This window comes from Momordica charantia (genome assembly GCF_013281855.1).
Source record: "Momordica charantia cultivar OHB3-1 chromosome 4 unlocalized genomic scaffold, Mcharantia_2.0 BLBB01000004.1, whole genome shotgun sequence".
NCBI classification, from domain to species: Eukaryota; Viridiplantae; Streptophyta; class Magnoliopsida; order Cucurbitales; family Cucurbitaceae; genus Momordica; species Momordica charantia.
The window spans coordinates 22337375-22354091 of NW_028275162.1; the positions used below are offsets into that span (position 1 = coordinate 22337375).

General features: G+C 36.5%; 1 protein-coding gene across 2 annotated transcripts; it reads right to left on the reverse strand.

Moving 5' to 3' along the window:
• Window positions 1-825: 825 nt before the first annotated feature.
• Window positions 826-15194, reverse strand: LOC111011805 (lysine-specific demethylase JMJ26). 2 transcript variants are annotated; one of them, XM_022285701.2, is made up of 13 exons: window positions 14413-15193; window positions 14208-14323; window positions 11139-11238; window positions 10908-11049; window positions 10404-10467; window positions 9592-10318; window positions 7636-7965; window positions 6090-6599; window positions 5525-5597; window positions 5355-5440; window positions 4388-4507; window positions 1442-1548; window positions 826-1134 (listed from the first exon to the last, which is right to left on the reverse strand). In XM_022285701.2, exons 1-12 carry the CDS (start codon window positions 15028-15030, stop codon window positions 1483-1485), a joined length of 2952 nt encoding a protein of 983 aa, XP_022141393.1. In that variant the 5' UTR covers window positions 15031-15193; the 3' UTR covers window positions 826-1134; window positions 1442-1482. The 2 variants fall into 2 exon arrangements, with proteins under 2 accessions (XP_022141393.1, XP_087978802.1); XM_088122676.1 differs by lacking the exon at window positions 1442-1548 and having other exon boundaries at window positions 14413-15194.
• Between the last annotated feature and the right edge of the window lie 1523 nt (window positions 15195-16717).

The window sequence follows — 16717 nt, forward strand, 5'->3', positions numbered from 1 at the left end:
AGATCATTAGCAAGATAAAGGTCATTTTTACAGCATTCACAAGTTAGAAGCATGTTGCTTGTTTTGTTGTGTATTGGATTCGTGGGGCTCCTAATTTGACCTTTTATTAATACATAATTAGAAATCAATTGTTGTTCTTATTCTTATTATTGGTTTTCAAATATTGCATGTGTAAACACCAAGCAATATGGAAGCTTTTACGTTGTGATGTGGATGACAACATGAGAGCGGATGACTTAAAATATGATCAAATAATAGAGATATAGAGCGGAGAATCGAACATTTAATCTAGAAAGTTGATAAATGTCTTATCTACTCAACTAATCTAGAAAGTTGATAAATATCTTATCTACTAAACTACGATCGAATTGTCAAATATTATCCAACCGAACATGTAACTATTAATTCGTATGACTTCTAGACTTGGCCTAACCCAATAACATAAAAAAAATTAAAAAAAAAAAAAGAAGTCATCAAACTTTTCATTATGGTAACTAATTATCATATTATTTTGTATTAGTAGTTTGAAAGAATGTAACATTTCTCAGCTCTGTTCTGTTCATTTCTGCAATTTATGTTTCTCCAATTACACGTCTCTCCTCAAGAAGTATTCAATCATTCATATCAACATACCTGGGGGATTGCAGCCACGATCTCGGCTTCAAAATTAAACCATCTTTCCTGTCATTTCGGGGAGAATGCCATATTTATTAGTCAACTAAAGGCGATTACTACCATTGTCCGAGTACGAATCCCAGCAGTTCTGCAATAACTGGCAAAAAGAATGGAGACCTATCGACATACAATTTCGAAAGAGTATGGAGATTCTGAAACATACAGATCATGCTTGTGCATTTCATTTTCCCATTATGGCAGAGATGTTATCTATACAAAAATGCCAAAAGGATCAAAAGCGACACCCCCGAATCTCATGGCTGATAAATGACATACCGGCTTTAAGTTATTGTCGAACGACATACATGGAGGAGTAAAAAGGCCAAGAATCATTCTACAAAATGTATGAGGCATAATTCTATTGCTACAAAACAGGTGACATCACAAAAGCTCATGATGAAACGCCTCTTATACTAACTTTAGCCTTGTCCTCAATCTTCTGGTTACAGGATGTCGAGACTGTACCGAGTTCAAAAGATATACAAAATCAGTTTCAAATACCAATGAGAACTCGTATGAAATGATATCAAGCTCAAGAATATCTTTAGGACTATGGAAAAATGTGTGGATTGAGAATGATATCGATTAAAAATAATATAAACGTGGGATGTAAATTAAGAACAATGTAAATGTGGGAGTATGAAATGATAATACTAACCTCACAAGAAATAATCCTAAATTAGACAATTTTGATTAAAAATAATATAAACGTGGGATGTAAATTAAGAACAATGTAAATTTGGGAGTATGAAATGATAATACTAACCTCACAAGAAATAATCCTAAATTAGACAATTTTGGTCTGCATCACTCGCATTTTTTCTTCAAACTCTCAATCGTTGCTTTCATAGCGTAAATACTCATTTTCTTTACCTGTTTCAAGCATAAGTCGTACTATAAACTTGCTTCTGGTTTCCAAGATTTTGTGCATTAAGAAACTATGAAATATATAAAAGGAGAAAACCATCATGGATTGACGTAGTGATCAATAAAGGGCTAATAAGTAAAATAATAAAGAGCTAAAATGGAGTCCTCAATCTTGCACTAAATGAAACATACATCTGCCTCATACCAAAGAAGAAGGCAGCAAAAACCGTGCACGATTATAGGCCTATCAGTCTCATCTCTTGCACCTACAAGATCCTTGCAAGAGTGCTCTCGGACCGACTAAAAAAGGTTCTTCCCCTCACTATAACTGACAAACAATCTGCTTTTGTTGAAGGAAGACAGATTTTTGACTCCGCCCTTATTGCCAATGAAATTATTGATGATTGGAAGTCACAAAAAACTGAAGGAGTGGTGATACAACTTGGTCTCGATAAGGTTTTTGATATGGTGGACTGGGATTTCCTGGATATGGTGCTGAAATACAAAGGTTTTGGGGAGAAATGGAGAAGATGGATAAGGGCTTGTATATCCACTACTAGTTTCTCTATTATCATAGACGGGAGACCAAGGCGTAAATTTACAGCTACTAGGGATTGAGACAAGGAGATTCACTTTCTCATTTTCTTTTCATCCTCATAACAGATGTCCTCAGCTGCATGCTACACCATGGACAACAAATCGATCATCTAAAAGGTTATTCCTCTCGCTGCAACTCTATAAAAATTAATCATCTCCTCTTTGCAGATGACACTCTTTTGTTCTCCAAAAAGGATCCATCCTCCATCAAAAACCTTCATAAGATCATAAAATTCTATGAGATAGCCTCCGGACTCAACATTAACTACAACAAGTGTAGTGTCTTTGGTATCTCTATCGACAGTCAGGTTATCAACGACATAGCTAAAGCTTGGGGATTGTGCACCAGGATCATGGCCTAGCACTTATTTGGGACTGCCTCTCAATGGAAACCCAAAAAAGGACTCGTTTTGGTGGTCCATCATCGAGAAAATACAGAGTCGCCTTTGCAAGTGGAACAGTTTATATATATCAAAAGGGGGACACCTTACCATTCTCCAATCCGTCCTCTCCAATCTACCTACATACTATCTATCTCTCTTCAAGATATCGGGCAGCTGCGGGATCTATTGGAAAAACTATTCAGGGACTTCTTATGGCAGGGAGCAAAAAATGGGGGGAAATCGCATCTCCTAAACTGGACCAAAACACAGCTTCCCATTGATGAGGGTGGTCTCGGTGTTGGGAATATCAAGCGGAGGAATAATGCCCTTCTCTCCAAATGGGTGTGGCGTTACACAACTGAACCAAACCATCAATGGAGGAAACTTATCTCAGCTGAATACCATGGATCCAGCACAAATCCTTGGCCTAACCGCTGCCAGTCCCTCCACAAAGGCCCTTGATCCTCGATCAGCCAACTCACCTGCTTTATAAAGAACCTAGCAACCTGTAAGGTGGGGGAAAGAAGCACTATCAGCTTTTGGCAAGAGAAATGGCGAGCACAGGGAACACTAGCCTCACTTTTCCCGAATCTATACACTATAGCTACGGAAAAGGACGCCACTATTGGCGATCATTGGTCCAGGACAACCTCCTCATGGAGTTATACTTTCAGGCGGACACTAAAGGAGGAAGAAATTGATGAGTGGAAGAGACTGGTCTCACTTATTGACCCGATTGTCCCCTCACCCAACGAAGATCAATGGAGATGGCCCCACGAACCATCGGGCTTATACACCACCAGATAAACCTTCACACTACTCTGCTCATACACTGTCCATGACCAACAGGAATCCACCCTCTACTCTAACATTTGGCATGATAAATACCCCAAGAAAATTAAATTTTTCTGCTGGGAACTCACTCACAGGGCCTTAAACACTCATGACAGAATACAGAGAAAGAACCCTCATTTGTACCTGTCTCCACATTGCTGCATTCTATGCTTTGGAAGCTCGAAAACACAAAGCCATCTATTTATTCATTGCCCATTTGCCACTCGATTTTGGAACCGCTTGCTCTCAAGTTTCGGATGGACAACAGCTCTCCACACACAACCAGCTACACTACTTGATTGTTTTTTGGTGGGGCACCCCTTCAACAGAGGAAAAGCTATACTTTGGACACAACTGATTCGAGCCTTCCTTCGGTCTTTATGGTTAGAAAGGAATCATCAGGTCTTCAACAACAAGGTACTCTCCTTTGAAAACTTTTTTGATAGGGTCATTGTACTTGCTATGGGGTGGTGCAAATGTTTTTATCCGCCTTTCAATAGTTACTCTTTAAATGAGCTTATTACAAGCTGGGAAGCCTTCTTGTAATTGCCCTTGTGGCCTTTTGTATATTTCATACTATCAATGAAATATTGTTTCATACCAAAAAAATAAATAAATAAAGAGCTTAGAGAAAATAAGTTCAAACTAAGGTGGTAACCTACCTAGGATTTAATATCCTATTAGTTAGCTTGACAACCAAATGTAGTAGAGTTATGCTGTTGTCTCGTGAGAATAGTCACATGATAAGAAAGTTATACAGAGTCTTCCAATCAACACAAAGGGAAGAAGTTCAATAGGTTTAAAAAGATTTGGACTTATCTAGCACCAGATAACCATAAAACCAATATGTTCCAACAAAATATTAAACAATCTTCTCTTCTCTCTAAAAGATTTCATTGTTCTTTCAAATAAAAAATTCCAAAGAAAGGCTCTAATAAAGTTCAACCAAACAATATCTTTCATTATTGTTTTAACATTGGTAGAGACATTAAGATAACAAAGAACATGGATGACAGAAAATGATGGATTACCTCTAATTTGTCCTCTTTGGCCCAATGATTTGAAGGAAGCTTGCGAAATTCTTCAGTCAAGTGGATGCACTCTCCAACATTCTCAGGTGAGACAAAGTCTAGAGCAACCTTTATACATGACTATGGGGAACATGAATTGGAAAGGCATTAGAATAATAGCCATAAATAGGTTCAGCCAAAGAAAATAATCATTATATGAAATAGTATTCTCATTTTAGTTCGGACAAGATATTAGAATGATAAATCAAGCTTCAACTATAACTCAATCCCTTGAGATAAGGCAATTCGAGAAAAGAATCTGAAGGCACCATTTATGCATCTGCTCCAATTATCCATTTTTCTAGTAAGATAATGTCAACTAAATCAGTGGCATGGACCCCTATATGAACAGTATTTTCTGATTGACTGTGAAAGATAAAAACAGAGCACTCTGGAAAGTTGAAATTCCCAGGTTGTGGCATCAATAATATAATTTAGATTCACCAAGCCCATGAAACACATGTAAGATTTGCAAAAATGATAAAACAAGACCATGGTCCTTAAATGAAAACTCTATTTTGTATGTTGAAGACTATTTTACAAATACGATATAAACACAATACTAGTTGGATACAGCGCAAATATACTTGGATAATACAGAAAAATTCACTTTTAGTTAGCTTGTATTCTTATTCACTAAACCTTTGAGAATCGGATAGATAATGAACTGACACAACTATCTTGATATGTAAGAGTAAGACCAAAAGGCCCAACCATTGAAGCATCAGCTGAAATAGAACCAAGTTGCATTTCTTGATGCAGTATGGATGAGTTAATAAACTTATGATGCATAACTGCAAACTAAACAAGAGTTCTTTTACAAAGAAAAATACAGAAAAAAAAAAAAAGAAGGTATGAACAGAACATCTCTTAAAATCCAAAAAGTTGCTTAAATCAGTTTTTAAAGATAACAATAGTGAAGGCCAACCTTCAAGTTTCTGACTTGATGAGGACAACCAGCTGGAATAAAGACGGCATCTCCCAGTTTTTGGACAAATGTCCAAGGTTCAATTCCTGTATAAGAAGCAAGCAGAAGAAGATTATTGCCATGAATGATGGTGATAAAAATTCTAACCTAATACCACATTATAATCTGACCATATTCCTCCTTGAGCTTTCTTTTGTGTTCCAAAGTCAAATAAAATGACTGATCATGCACTGGATGAAACACCTGGATTATCAAAGCAAGAACACCTAATAAACACGTGGAAATGTCTCGATGAAGTATAGATTTTCTCCTAAAAATATACCAGGAAAAATATGGACAAGTTATAGAAGTCGAGACAAGTGTTGGTATGACAGTTTCGGTATGAAATTTCTTGACCATATCCACAATGGATCCAATTATAGCAATGCACATTATTTCTTGAGTTTACTCTAAATACAGTTAATTCTAAATGAATTCAGTTCATTGATAATGCAAAACAGCTAACTTTGGTCAAATAACTAACATCATTAGGCAGAACATTCCTTCATGTCCTTAAAAGCAATCGATACCGTTTTGGGCAGATAGGAAGGAATTAATTTGTTTTTACTCATATCATTGCATATATAGACGGGTAGTTCAGCAAGAGAGTACTGGAATTATAAAGAATGAAAAGTTTTGCTGTCTTAATATCAATATAAGTGTAGAATGTTAAGTCAAACTGTATATCGTAGTAACCTGTGGCACAAGACCAGCATGAATGTGCCTAAATTCTCTGAAATGCTTATTGAGATATCGCTGCAGCAAGGGGACATCTTGCCTACGAAAAATGTCCCATAGTGCACCACCATCAGAAGCCTCCCAACTTTCCATCTCTTCTGATATTTTTGCATCATCACTAGTTTCTCCACCTGGATTTACATTTACAGACTCACCAGGGTCAGGTCCACTGTGTTCATTCAAACTTCGATGATCACCCTCTTCAGCATCACCTCTCTTAGGGCTAGATGTATTCTCAAAAACTGCATCATTGTTTTGATAACCAACTTTGCAAACATGTTCCTCTCCATTATCACTCGTATTACAAGGGTCATTGAAAACCTTGCTTCTATCGACAAAATTTGCATCAGCCGTGTCACCATAAAGTTCTCTTTGGTCTTGCGCAAGGTGTTTTGCTTTTAATTCTTTAATACTATTCAAATGCTTGGGCTCAAGGGTGACTTCGGTGGCATGTGTAAGAACATTCACCTGAAACAAGTCACCATAAGAATTTTTTATTGAAGTAAAATAAAGTAATTAACCACATTAAAGGAAGATACAGGAGCAACGAGTATACTTTTTCAAAAAATCACTAAATAAATCAAAATTTGCATATTTTTTTCTCTTATTATTGCTGTAACATTTTCCATTTCTCACCAAAATCAGTCGCACATGATTGAAAAATCTTAAAATATAGGGCTAACCAAAATCCTTAAATCGTGACAAATGAAGACCAAAAATTTATTTTCATGGTCATAACAGATAATTTGAACATGCATACTTGCTTATAAAAATACTAAACATTATCACAGATCAATAAATCAACCAATCGACCTTATCAGAATATAAATTGTGTCCAGCAACTTGCAGCAACCAAGGTATCAATAGAAAGGAAACAAGGGAAAATGTTCCGAACGGCATATCGTGCAACAAGTTGCAATAACAATGTAGTTTTTCCAGTAAATGTTGTTAAAAAAATTCGCTAGAAGAAATTCTTCATCACCATTAAGGCACAAAGAAACTGTGAAGTGGCAGTGCTATACAAGGAAGACAGTGAGTAATGCAAGCTTCCTCACGCAGTGAATGAACAAGAAAAACACAAATAGTTCTGCCAACAAAAATTAGCAAAGGACACATGTGATATAATGCTCTTTAAATGAGCAATTCCCTTCAAACAATCCAAAAACACTATAAAAAATGGGTTTCCTCTTAACTAATTGATGTACAGATTCTGGAGCATATGCATCAAGAAAGTTACATAGTGCAAATAAGAGATTGTTTCCAGAAACATGTGTCAATAAGAGATTGTGTCTGAAACATGTGTCAATCTGTCTAGATGCAACAAAACAGGTCATTTAACAAAACAGTCAAAGCTGAAGCATACTGTCATAGACAAACTCACCCCTTGGTCATATTTATGATAAAAATAGTAAAATCCAGAAAGAATAGTTTACTGATTCTCAATTTTCAAAAAAGAAAATATATATAGCTCTATAAATTGAAAGAAAACTAGATATTGACATACTGCATCAGACATATCGCAATGAAGCTTGGTAACAGAGTCTCCACGACCAAGCTCCTGAGCAACTCCATAAGCAATATATGTCTTAGGCCCCATATCAGGTTTTAAAATATTCTCCGGCAATTTGACAGCAAGGTTTAGGTTGCCTTTGTAAGGATGTGTATACTCCTTAAAAGGTAAGCAACTGATAAATTCAGCATTATGACGTGGCAAGCATTTCTCAAAATGATTAGAAGGGGGCCAATCCTTGAGTTTCAGTATCCGAGGCCACAATTTTGTATCAAACTGACCTTCTGAATACCCAATAAAGAATTTGTGGATGTTGACATCAAGCTGCAGTTTGACAAGTTCGTATTAGTTTATATAGTACAAGAAATAAAGTTGTATCCCACAAAATGTAAGAATACTGTATGCGCGGCTGAGACGCAGATACACTTGAGTATTAAGGACACACTAATTTTCAAAAGAAGCGAGCAAATTTGAAATGGAACTGCATCTCTAAATTTTTAATTAAAAATATTGGGCAAAAATCTTGACTACAAGATATGAAATAAGACTTCCACTTGATGTGAAGCCACCGAATATTTCTGGTTGAGATTCAAGGCACTTGTTTTAATCTATGTACCAGGAGAAATGTAATTTTTAGACTCACCGTATTAAATATTGAATTAACACGAGAAATAAAAAAGGATTAGAAATTCAGGATCCAATCACCAGAAAGCATTCAGGCCAAAAACTCCTAAAATCCACTTCAAGTGAAGACAGAAACAACATGTTCCTGCTGGTACCAATTTATCAGATTAAAACTAAAAGATAAAGATAATTCTTTACCTAGATGATCTTAACAAAAACATGTTTCATTTGCCAAATGTCAAGCTTTAACCTGATATGCAGTGGATGAGAAACAAAAAAGAATCATTAAATTCTTTTGCGAGATTTAAAAAGAGAAATTAGGATTTGAAACCAAAATAAAAGGACAGATGTATAATACAACATTTAATACAAATAAAAAATAAAAATAAAAAAAACTATTTCATTTTACACAGCAGATTTCCCCTTCTCTATCCCAGTTATTTTTATTACAGGTGCGAAAAAGAAAGAAGGGGAAAAAAAGGATAAGTCAAACCCAACAGGTCAAACAAATTTTACATTAAGGGGAAATGAAAACCAATATTTGCTTTGGTTTTCAGAATTTATATAGATCGAACCAGAAAAGACAAATTGAAGAAAATTAAACTAGTTATGCATTCTATTATCCCTTTCCCGCTTAAATTTAACATGTAGAAAAGCAATCCCTTGATACATCCTCTTTGTTCTATCCTTCAAAAACAGCTCCCACCTCTCCGCCACTCTTTCACTCTCACTATGGCTGCAGGCTTCACTCCATCACTGTTGAAGTAGTCTACATGGACGCTGGTCGGACTGGAAGTGCCTCATGGCTCAAAATTGGTCTCAATAAAATTTGGGGCTTCCTCTTCTTCACTCATTTGGAAATCTGAAGCTTTGCTTCTCTCTAATCTAGTTTTCTTTGCATTTCTCTTTTCTTTTTTTCTTTTTTGTTACTTCCTCCTAGCCATAGCTTGGTAATAGATTTTGGGATAAATTTAAGCTTTTTTTGCTGAATTTGTGGGTTACATGTTGGTTTCTTTTTCCAGTTTTTGTGGAATAAAAATACTGTGATTAACTTGCTATCTTTTTCTATCTAGGCACATGGGGGAGGTTGTCAATCTTTATCCCCCCCTCCCCCCCTCCTGGGCGTGTGTGGATGAAATACAGATTTTCCTTTTAGTAAATCTTAAGAATATCTTCTATAAGTCATTCAATACCCTTGTAGTAAAAAACTTATTGTTGTGAAACATATATCAACCATTCAAACTAATCGTAAAATTATCTATGGAGTTCCTTAAATATTAAAGCTAAAGAAAACAGGGAAATCTATCTCACAACAATTCAACTGACCTCACACCAATCCAAGCAATCAATGGCCTTAACTTCCAGCTGTTGACCATGTTTCGTATGTGTAATTTGACGAAAGGCACGCCACATGACAAGGGGTTCCCAGCTCAAACCTGATGTGTTTTCAAGAACATTGCTAACAACCACAGGCTCACCTTTGCTCCAATGCCACTGAAAATGGTTCAACTCTCCAGCTTCGATATCCCTGCCCCTGGGACAGTATAAATAATTATCGCTTGAACCTTGTCTAGAAGCAGCTTTCCTCAACATACCATTCTCGAGATCAATTTCACCACATGAGTTAAAGCACGAGCACCACTTTTCTTCAGTTTCATCCACATCCATTATGTTGTGGATTCTGGCAATTTCCTCTCCTTCGTCCACCAATTCAGAGACTGAATCTTCCAATATACATCTTAACTCTAGAAACCCGTGACCACAACCACCCAGGTCCAGTGGTGGACAAGGAATGCTTCCATCTTCTTCTGCTTTCCATTCGGACACTGACTCCCCACAACCTCTTGGAGAAGACCCAGCAAGCACTTCGGCTTTTTTGGGTTCTTCACCATGCAAGTACTCAAATCCTCGATTGACATAGGGTATTATCTCATTTTTCTCACAACACCGCATATCTCCATCACGGATTTCCCGACAACAGTTGAGACAAAGGTCAAAAGAACAAGTAACGCAGGTTCGATGAAAATCAAAAATTGACGTTCTACAGATGTTGCTGAAAAATAAAAATTTTAAATCAGATCTTCAAACTATACTATAAAAATAACAAGGGAAAGAATTCTTATGAAGAATGTCTTTACCAGTACATTCGCTCATTGTCTTCACAATCTATCTTTTCCACCTTCAGATCATGAAGAGGCAAACCTGCCCAGAGTAACCCACCAAATATGAAGAAAAACATAATTGAAGATCGTTTTGTCTAAATATGGAGGTTTTATTTTGTATAAATATCAACTCATCCTGTTCTTTACCGTGGAGTAAAAGACAAGCATTATGGAAACAAAATAACTATATGGACCCTTTAAAAACTAAGAGCATATCAGCCACAAAAAATGGACCAATATATGTTTCATAATTGAATGGTCCAAATATTATACAAATCTTAAACAAGTAATGCAAAAAACTGTGCAGCTATGCACTAAGAGGAAGTGAACTCTTTAAATACACATTATTATGCAAATATTAGTCAAATGAGAAGCAAAAATAAGAAACAAAATTACAAACTCAACAACTTAACAACACTGAAGAGCAAGAATTGCTTTCTAATGGAGTCAATTGCTAACTGATGGGCAACAAGAAAGTACCTAGCCTTGTAGCTTCCTGTTTTTTCTCCATCATCTGCTCTTCATTAAGCCATTTCAGAAATGGTAGAAGTCTACGTAGTACATATTTTGCATGCTCAACCTCTCCACCGTCTTTGACTACTGGTTCCAAGTTCTTCAAATTCTATAATTACAAAAAAAAACGTTTTAAAGGAGAATGTCATCAAATCAATAGATAATACACATGAAGAAAGCATCAGAGAGAAGGCCCACTTTAACGGGAACATCTAAACGCAAACATGATTTGCAATTGCAATTTCCACAACATACTGGACAAGATTCTGCAATTTCCTCTTCTGGTGTATTAGGGTACCTGCAGAATAAGAACTACACCTGGTAATGACTGAAGCAAAGGGGAAGAATGAAACAACCATAAACCGCACAAACAAAGCACCGTAAAACTTCCAGCTTCACCAAAATTTTGATTTCATATTTATAATACAAGAATTATTCAAATAAATAATCTTTTCAAGAATATGTTATGGATATAGAAACTTAAGAGACAGGCCCTTGTTGTGTGAATATTAAGCATACGGCTTCTAGGTGGGCAACAATCCACAAGAAGGTTTTTTGTAACTACAGTCTCCTTTTGATTATTCAAGATTGGAAGTCCGTGATTGTATAGTTCTTCTTGGAGGAGGGTTATCTCTACCCTCCGTCCTTAGGATGTACTTCCCACCCCTCTTTCGAGGGAGTTTTTTAATATATTTTCTTATGTTTCTCATCAAAAAAACAAAAAAAGAGACAGGCCGTTGTTGACCACTCTCTTCTGGCTGGTGATATCTATGTAAGGGAAGCAATGATGATTCCCACCTCTTCCTTGGTTGGTTGCCCTTAAATACTCAAAACTTTAGTGGAAGCTACCGAACATCAATTGTTTTCAATGTGGTTAACTGAACAGAATAAAATGGCTGTTCTGAAACTTAGTATGGCTGGCTGCCCTTTCAACAAAAAAAATAACTTCTTAATGTTAATATGCTACCCATGCGCTGCTCTGGAAGCATGGACTGAAGAAATAGAAGAATTTTAAAAGGAGTGTAGAAAAATAAAAATTAAAAGAAATAAAAAGATGAGCTTTCGGTTGAGGAGCTTTCAGATTATTCTTTTTGTAGCCTCTTCTTGCAATGAATTGTGTAATTTGTGCGACCATTCTATTTCCTCTACTGTTAATTGGATAGTCTTCTTATAGCCTCAATGATAGTTTTGAGCAAGTTCTACCGATGATATATACACACACATGTTTTTTCTTTATAATAAACTAAGCTTTCACTGATAAAAGATGAAATAGAACAAAGATAACAAGGACAAAACAAAAGACAGCCCAAGACGAGGCATACAAAAAGAGAGCCGGCAAGCAAAGTCCAAAGGCTAACTATACAAGAAGGAACTCTCATCCAAATATTTATATACATGTTTGTGTACCTACATACATTGATGTATCTATGTACTGTCAAGCCAGCAGACAAATAAAGGAGAACTTGTGCTTGACAACTAGAGAAAAAGAAACGTTGCCTGCCTTTCCATTTTTTAGTGAGAAACCAAACTATCATTAGGAATTAGGATTAATAAAAGAACATCTACTCATTTCCATGTGGCTATGGAGAATTTGAAATACTTGTTTTTTTCAAAAAAGTAGCTTTGGAGAATTTTCTTCAAGAATGGAACTCTAGCGTTCAAAATATACCCAGCAAATATGGTAAAGATTTAGGAGGTTGGTATTCAGTTAATAAGGGACCTGTTAAAAGACATATCCTTGAAGCTTCATATTACTAGTCAAAAAGTCACTTTCCAAATCTACAGTCTCAAACTAAGGATAGGTAAAATTACAAGATTTCAGGAGTTTCTGAATTACAGACTTGCCTCTTTGCCATTTCTTCCCATGACTTTATAGCCCCACTACTAGGCAGAATTTGGTGACCAATGTGACCTTCAGCTTCTGTTAGGAGAAGAATGGAGGTTTAACTTTAGAAGAAATCATTGGGAGACAGAAATTAAAGCTAGATCTTCCTTAATATCTGGATAAGAGACCGCTAGAAGAACCATTGAAGACCATAGGGATTGGAATCTTGAACCTTCAATCAAATACTCTAATAAATCTCAATTAAGACATCTGGATTTCAACAATGTGATTCTACCTCACGATGTTAGTATAATGGTATGGAAATGTTCCCAAGACAATAAATTTCTTTTATTGGTCTTTGAGTTTGGGAGGAATCAACACAAAGGGAATTCAAAAAAAAAAAAAAAAAAAAATCATCCCAACGTCACAAATATCTTTGAGTTGGTGCATCCTCAGGTAAAAATTACAATGAAAAGTGAGGAGCAAATGTTCTGAAGTTCCCCTTTCTCTTAAAAATGGTCTTGCCTAATCCTGCATACTTGCAAATTACAGTAGTACTTCCCCTAATAGTTTGGAAGAAACTCTAGGACAGATTCTCTGTGGTCATCCCTTCAAAGGAAAAGCAAACATTCTGCAGATTAACGATGCCAATGCTTTAAGTTGAAAATTAAATTTAATAATTTATAATTAGAAAGGAAGACAAGAATGACAACTTTTTGGCAGAAAGGGAAAGCTTTGGCTTCTCTTTGGCAATTCGTCTGGAATCGACCTTGTAACTACACCTGTGTTACTTATGCAAATTGGAGTGCTTTTTCGTGAACTCCTTGGCTTAGAGAGGATTTCTTATCTTTCTCTTTTGTGTCTTTTTTCTTTTATAGTAATGAAAGATTGTTGATTATCAGGAAAACAAGCACATTTATCTAATTATCTTACAAATTGAAATTGTGGAACAGAATGGCCTCGTAATCTACTAAAAACATCAACATTGTAGCCTACAGTTGAAACAGAAAAACCCAATAGATATTCCTCTAGTATCATCAGAAACTAAGAACTAGTGGTTCATCATTTTGTGGCAACAATTGCATACTCTAGTTCAAATCATATTCATGTCATAACATTATACCACCAACCAAATACCAAGAGAGCAAGGCGTTCGTGGTTACTTAGCTACTAAATAATTTAATGTAGGTCTCTATTACACAACAAAGATATGTCTTGCAATGCATTGCTCATCACGTATTACTAGACCCCCACCTCTCCCCACACACCAATGTATAAAATAGCAAACACACTGTGTTCATAATATATAAATATCCAGCTACAACCATCCTGCATCCATTTACACGTGCACAAAGTAAAAAAATAAATAAAACATAAATTATCTGATAACTTATTAGTAGCAACGATGGAAAAAATTTGAAGTAAATAAGGAAGATGCCTACCAATTCTGTAAACAAGGGACACAATACCGCTTCCTCCTACAAGTAGTACAACGTACAACACGGCCTTTATCATTCCTCTGGCACTGATGGCACATTAAAGATATCTTCTCGATGAACTGTTGATTCACAAGGAAAAAAGACAATCATAGCTGTAATAAGCAAGGAAAACAAACAATTACACTAGTCACAAACCGTAAATTCTTACTTCCGGATCCAACTTATTGATTTTTTTCTCGCCCTCCGGTTTGGAAATTGTTTGCTTCCGTAGCGCGTATCTCCTACCGCGTTTCCTTCTTGAAGAACCTCTCCTATTTCCAGAAACACCCGATTTTTTCTCCCCATCGTCATCCACACCTTCCATAGGACTCCGTTGCTCTTCGTCTTCGGACACATTCCGAGTCGAAGGCAAATTTTTCTTTCTCCTACCCCTTCGCCCAGGCTTCTTGGAAGGAACCTCTTCGTCGTCGTCGTCGTCGTCATCGAACTCGTAAATTTCCTCATTGTAAGAAACTCTCGCCTTCTTCCTCAAACTTCTCGGTGGACTATTAATCGAAACCCTACGTCCCAATTCGCCGTCTTCTCCGGCAACAAAACTCTTCTGCTTCTGCAGCTCGCCATTGTCCTCCCCCTCCTTCGGCTGCTGCGTCTCTACATCATTACATTCCGCAACTAATCCATCCTCCTCTTCCCTTTTCATCCCCCATTGCACCCCGCCCTCGCCGCCGCCCAGAAAACCCTTGTCGATAACTCCAACTTCAGCCCCTCCGTCGCCATGCCCTCCCGCAGCAGTCTCCGGTCGCCGCCGCTTTCTACCTCGCGCCATGAACGGAGGAATGAGACAGCAACGTGAATCGAAAGAGAGAGTAGAGAGAAGAAGCAGAGGTGAGAGAGATTTGGAGCATCTAGCGTTGTGAAGGAGAAGACCGTAAAAGTAGAGGAGGGTTTGGGGAGAAACTGTGGGTAGACTTGGACATGTCCACTTGTTTTCGGGAAATTGGCGCCGGAATTTAGAGGGTTTTATTTTCGCTCTTATTTATTTACTGTGGTTAAATTTTAAATCCTTTATTTGTTTTTTTATTTTTTTATTTTTGGTAGGAATTTGTCTATTAAACTATGGTATTAGACCACGCTGGCATGGTTCGATTAAGTTATATTATGATTGTTGATGTTGTTTCCAATCAAGCTCACAGGTCGGTCACGAGCTGTTGAGGTGCTCAAAAGTAGACATGCACAAGGAATAAATATTCTGCCGTCAAAGTCAGTTGCGAGCTCGAGTTGTTTAGGTCGTTCTTAGAAGAAATAGCGTATCTGATCAATGAGGTAGAGTATCTCTTTTACAAGCGGGGGAGACAAAGTCGTTGGTATGTTACAAATAGCGATTACAGCTTTCGGCCCGAGGTCGGTAGTCGGATTCCTCAGGTCAGTGGAGGTATCTCCTTCCTCTCAGTTCGATAAAGATCAAGCCAGTGAGTACCCATGGTTTGTTCTGTAATATGGATACCACGAACTGAGTTGATGCTTACACGTGTCGAATCTGATTTTTATCACAAATATGTGCCCGCACGAGCATACTTCAACTGAGAAGATAATCATCGTTGTTTTATATCAGATGAATTTGTAAATTTATAGTTTGTTACTCTTTGATAACTTTGTCTTGGGATAAACACCCCGTGCAAATTAAACTACGTGACGACGAACTTTCTCACTAAATTGGATGTACTCGACACTCGCTAGATATGACATGACCTACCTGTGCAAAGTGGTCCCCTAATAGGTTGTTCTTTTAACTTTGTTGCTCGACCTCTTACTCAACCAGTCTTTTACGTGGGCTAACCAAACACTATTGTCATTTGGCTTATATATAGGTCAGTTTTTTTTTTTTAACAGCATAGATCAGTCTTTTCTTTTCTTTTTTTTACAGCAACACTTTAGATATGATTACTTAAAAAAAAAAGTAATTTGATTATTGCAATAAATGATTTTTATTTGTTACCAAACATGTTAGAAAAAAATGGCGCTCCAAAATTGTTTGGGAAGTTAATTCAAATACGCTAAGATGTGTTAAATGGGACCAATTATGTTACAGATTACTATTTTTATTTTTCAATTGTAATTGAATATTAGTACTGTCCTTATATAGTTTTTTTTTAAATGCCCAAGAATAACACTTTGTATTTTTGTTAATTAGTTTTCGTTAAGATTTAGATTTCCTATTAAGAATTGACATTACATTTGATATGATTTAAGATTTTGGTATGATTTGGGTTTTGTATTAGGAATTAAAATTACATTTAATTTAGATATTATTTTATTTTAGATGTCTTATTTATGTTACGATTAGGTATCGTTCGACTATAAATAGGACGACATGTTTCAATCGAGATTAAAGAATTCAATATAATGAAATTGTATTTTTTTATTCTCTCAATTTTCTCTCCTCCCTGAAATTTATCATGGTATGAAGTCGCCAAAGCAATAACTTAGTTCGATCCCCCGTCCCTACATGTTGT

What these genes read in the sequence shown, in the direction of transcription:
- LOC111011805 (XM_022285701.2), bottom strand. Translation starts at nt 15,030, where the DNA reads ATGGCGCGAGGTAGAAAGCGGCGGCGACCGGAGACTGCTGCGGGAGGG. An exon ending in ACAGGAAGCTACAAGGCTAG is followed by an intron (nt 10,468 to 10,907) that starts GTACTTTCTTGT and finishes TACTCTGGGCAG; the next exon opens with GTTTGCCTCTTCATGATCTG. An exon ending in ATTGCTTGGATTGGTGTGAG is followed by an intron (nt 7,966 to 9,591) that starts GTCAGTTGAATT and finishes GTCAAACTGCAG; the next exon opens with CTTGATGTCAACATCCACAA.